The sequence below is a fragment of the Musa acuminata genome, chromosome BXJ1-2 (assembly GCF_036884655.1).
Source record: "Musa acuminata AAA Group cultivar baxijiao chromosome BXJ1-2, Cavendish_Baxijiao_AAA, whole genome shotgun sequence".
NCBI classification, from domain to species: domain Eukaryota; kingdom Viridiplantae; phylum Streptophyta; class Magnoliopsida; order Zingiberales; family Musaceae; genus Musa; species Musa acuminata.
In genome coordinates, this window is record NC_088328.1 from 4,518,563 (window position 1) to 4,523,581 (window position 5,019).

Below are 5,019 nucleotides of genomic sequence, written 5' to 3' on the forward strand. Positions count from 1 at the left end.
TTTTATCAATAATAAAGATTAGATCTCAAAATGATTTCCGAAATTATGGAATAATTTAATAAATTTTTTTATAATTTTTAAATAAACTATATATTTATTATATTTTTATTTATGCATATAAATTTATAATCATTATCAATAAAAATTTAGTGAGTCATACTTTTGGTACGTTTAATTCATGACATCATAGGGTGAGCTTTATATCCATACGAAAAATCTCTCTAGAATGAGTTATTATAAAAAAAAAGGAATCGAGATTATGATTAAAGGATTCCAAATCATTTTCAACCATGATATGATTTATCATGATCTACTTAATATTTTAATATTATATTATAATATCTTAAATTATAAAATTTATAATAATATTTAATAATGATTCTATCAATAATAAAGATTATGATTTTCTAAATTATGAAATAATATAGATATCACGATCTCATCGATATTTTAAGAATATATTATTATAATTTAAATTATAAAATATTAACTTAATTATATCAATGATAAAGATTAGATCCCAAAATGATTTCCAAAATTATGAAATAATTTAATAAATATTTTTTATAATTATTTTTTAAATAAAACATATAATTAATATTTATTTGTGCATATAAATTTATAATTATTATCAATAAATTTATAATTATTTATAATTTATGATGGTGAGATTTCTTAACAACCAAATTGCCCTATCAAAATCAAAAATCAAATGAAAAGTGATCAAATCTACAAATAAATTCCTAAAATGCTTCGAAAATTATAAGCACGAAATTCAAAAATAGTTCGTAACACATTTAATAGGACGCGTACGATGACGGGATGACTCCTCGACGCGGCATAGGGATGAGATGAGATCCCCGCAACCCACTAGCTCGTCGCGTGATCTTCGAACGTTAAAATCGATCCCCGATCAAAACCATAGTTTACGCGCATGAAAAGGAATATCACAATATGCAATTTCTTAGGGAAAACAAGTCATGAATAAAAAAAGCTCGTATTCCTCAATTTCATTAAAATACCTTCAAATTCACGAATTTATACATGAATTTATTCATCTTACGAGCCATCTACTTCATTAAAATACCAATAAATTCAAACATCGAATTTGTACATGATTTATTCATCCGAGCAGTGACTAGACTTTCGATTCATCCTCTTATGATAGTGTAAGAGGCGTCAACATGAACATCTTGCAGGCATGGTGGTGCACGTCGACTGTCAGTTCGTTCACGAACCTCTTCTCCAGTGTCGCATGCTACAACAACCAATAATGTACAACCATGTTAACTACAATTGTCAATCGGTGACTGCAATGTGTAGGAGAAGATGGCGAAACATTTAGAGTACCTTCCAAAGATCTCTGACTTCCACAACCGTGTTTGGTGGAAGACCAATGTCATCCCATTGGGCTGTGATGGTTCTGAATTCAGGGGAACGGTTCAACAGAATGACTACAGTTCTGTATCCAGAGAGAGGTCCTGCCCAAACCTACATCCAAACTTCATAATCTCAGGACTTGCGTGCTTCATGGGATGGCAGAATATGAGAAAAACTTGCAATGCCAATTACCAACCTCGGAATCTCCATACATTCGCACCTTCTTAGCTTGAACACCGAGAGGATCTGTTCATCAAAAAATAAACCATATGTGAAAGCCATGCGCATAAGAGCCCCATCGATCAAACTCGTCGCATATGCCTACCTTGGTTTACAGCAATCACTTCCTCGTTGCCAAGGATAGCCAAGGTTTCCTTGGTCATGCTCCTTACATCACAACCGATAATAAGAGGAGCCTACAAGGATGGATTAGATTGGAGTGAAGCAATATGTAAATAGAATCTTCACCATGCAGAAAGATAATAAGAGAGAGAGAGAGAGAGAGAGAGAGAGAGTTATGCTACCTTGGAAGCAGCCCAGAGGCTGAAGTGCACGATGTACTCATCGTTACTCATACCACCATTTCCAACTTCGAGCATGTCTGGATCTATAGACGTAAGCCGACATGTCAGACGTCTTGCACAAAAAATGATGGGATCGGCTAATTATGCAGGCACTTACCATTCCAACCACCGGGCCTTGCATGCTCAGCATAAACCTCATTCTGATCTGCCCTCGAGACCATACTGCGACATAAAGAAACAACAAACATTATGCCACACAAGAACATCAAGAAAAAACAAAGATGAATGACCGTACCTTTCCCATGAATCGTTTATATCGAAAGTTGTTCTCCAACTATTCCCCAACTTGTCAGCCCAAAGAGCTGGGTGCATGTCTCCCCTGAATCAGAGAGAACAAGAGCAAAGTCGATCAGCGAAGAAGCAAGAATTGTTTGCTCATATTCTCTAGTATTCTTTTTCTTTTTTACCATTCACATAGAGAGACAAAAATTGGTCTGCCTGTTCTCATCAAAGCTCGAGTCATCTCAGGATACCTATATCGACAGTTCTTCCTTGTTTCAGTGGCACACACGAAATCTCACCATCTCACCGAGATGGGAAAAAAAGAAAACCTTACCGCTTCATCGGTTTCAAATCATCATTGTTACAATTATCGTACTTGAGGTAATCAATGCCCTGGTACAAGAATAAGAAGAATCAACAAGCTAATTTGTATTAGAGAAAGCTTCAATAGTTCGACCACGCATGCTCACCCATGAAGCAAAAGTTTCAGCATCTTTCTGCTCATGACCAAGCGAACCTGGCATCGTTTGGCTGCATGTTTGGTGCCTGCAATGCCCGACAAATCTTATTTCAAGAACTCACAGATCGAGATAGTCATGAAGAGATGATCAGGATTCATTGTTCCGCTAGACTTACCCTGCGTCCGAGTAAATACCAATTTTAAGCCCCTTGCCATGAACATAATCCGCGAGAGCTTTGATTCCTGATGGAAACGTTAACCTTTTTGGCACCATATAACCCTGGAAGCATCCATGAATGACCATGAGAGTTGATGAAACACTAAAACGGATGCCTTGAAGTATTTATGAGCAATACACTTGATGCATCATATCATAAATCAGTCAATAAAACACCATTTACAAACCGTTGAATCGCGATCATGCTCAGCCCAACAATCATCTACATGTCCATGCCATAGACAATTCATCAGATTTACACTCTCTAAATCTAAAGAAAATGAAATTGTGAGTGAGGTTGTGAAAGACATACCTATGTTGACATATCGATATCCAAGTTTAGCAAGCCCAGTAGACACCAATGCATCCGCTATAACACCGAAACAAAGCATCACTAGCATGTCATAAACCGATCTACTTATTTTTTTATTAGAGAAAACACATCAATATATTTGTACCTGATTCTCTAATTATAGTCTCGTTGATATTGCAATAAAAGTGATTCCAAGTGTTCCAACTGCTCTTAAAAATCTTATGATCAGAAAAATTTACATGAATCTATCAAATAAAAAATAAAAAAAACATACCCCATGGGAGGAGTCATCCCAAGCCCATTCGCGAGCAGATTCCGACGCTCAACGATCGGTCTTGCTTCGACGCTAATCAAACATTGGCTACACAACATCACCACTACGATCATCACCAAACCGATTTGCTTCTTCATCTTCCTCACACAATTGTACTTTCTCATACACAGTATTTCCTTATAGTACTTCCTTATACTTACGTAGAGAGCTTTATAGCAATAGCAACACTCTATTCCGTTAGTATTGATAGGGATTTTCTGTTCTGAAAAGATATCGATAAGATTATCACGATCTCATAGATATTTTTAGAATATTTTATTATAATTTTAAATTATAAAACATTATCTTGATTACATCAATAATAAAGATTAGATCTAAAAAAGATTTCTGATATGATTTATCACGATCTCCTGAATATTTTAATATTATATTATCATAATTGTAAATTATAAAATTGATAATAATATATTATCATGATTCTATCAATAATAAAGAAATTTTTTTTAATTATAAAATAATATAGATATCATTGAGATAAGATTATCAAGATCTCATAGATATTTTAAAAATATTTTATTAAAATTTCATATTATAAAATATTATCTTGATTATATCAATAATAAAGATTAGATATCAAAATGATTTTCAAAATTATGAAATAATTTAATAAATATTTTTTAATTTTTATTTGTGCATATAAATTTATAATCATGATCAATAAAAATTTAGTGAGTCATACACATCGTTAAATCATGATGTCTTAGGGTGAGCTTTATATCCATATCAAAAATCTCTTTAGAACGAGTCAATGCAACAAAGAATCTAAATCATGATCGTGAAATTCTAAATCATGACAAACCATGATACGATCTTCTTAATATTTTAATATTATATTATCATAATCCTAAATTATAAATTTATAATAATAAAGAACATGTATTTTATTATGAAATAATATATATATCATTGAGATAAGATTATCACGATCTCATAGATATTTTGAGAATATATTATTATAATTTTAAATTATAAAATATTATCTTGATTCTATCAATAATAAAGATTAGATCTCAAAATGATTTTCGAAATTATGAAATTATTTAATAATTATTTAATAATTATTTTTAAAAAAATAAAAATATATAATTATTATATTTTATAATTTTATTTATGCATATAAATTTATAATATTATCAATAAAAATTTAGTAAGTGATAATCATCAGTACCACAAAGAATCGAGATCATGATTAAGGGATTCTAAATCATGATTTATCACGATCTCCTAAATATTTTAAAATTATATTATCATAATCTTAAATTATAAAATTTATAATAATAGATTATCATGATTCTATCAATAAAAAAGAATATGTTTTTTTCTAAATTATGAAATAATATAGATATCATTGATATAAAATTATCACGATCTTATAGATATTTTGAAAATATATTATTATAATTTTAAATTATAAAATATTATCTTGATTCAATCAATAATAAAGATTAGATCTCAAAATAATTTTCGAAAATATTAAAATAATTTAATAAATTTTTATAATTATTTTTT

The 5,019-nt window shown here is 30.6% G+C and overlaps 1 protein-coding gene across 1 annotated transcript; it reads right to left on the bottom strand.

Annotated features, from left to right (window-relative positions):
• Positions 1-1,008: 1,008 nt before the first annotated feature.
• On the bottom strand, positions 1,009-3,652 carry LOC135612206 (alpha-galactosidase 1-like). The gene is made up of 15 exons (XM_065108172.1): positions 3,451-3,652; positions 3,322-3,380; positions 3,177-3,233; positions 3,052-3,086; positions 2,823-2,926; positions 2,657-2,732; positions 2,521-2,579; positions 2,372-2,437; positions 2,200-2,283; positions 2,062-2,126; positions 1,905-1,987; positions 1,706-1,796; positions 1,577-1,626; positions 1,351-1,491; positions 1,009-1,258 (listed from the first exon to the last, which is right to left on the bottom strand). Exons 1-15 carry the CDS (start codon positions 3,612-3,614, stop codon positions 1,160-1,162), a joined length of 1,233 nt encoding a protein of 410 aa, XP_064964244.1. The 5' UTR covers positions 3,615-3,652; the 3' UTR covers positions 1,009-1,159.
• Positions 3,653-5,019: the final 1,367 nt, after the last annotated feature.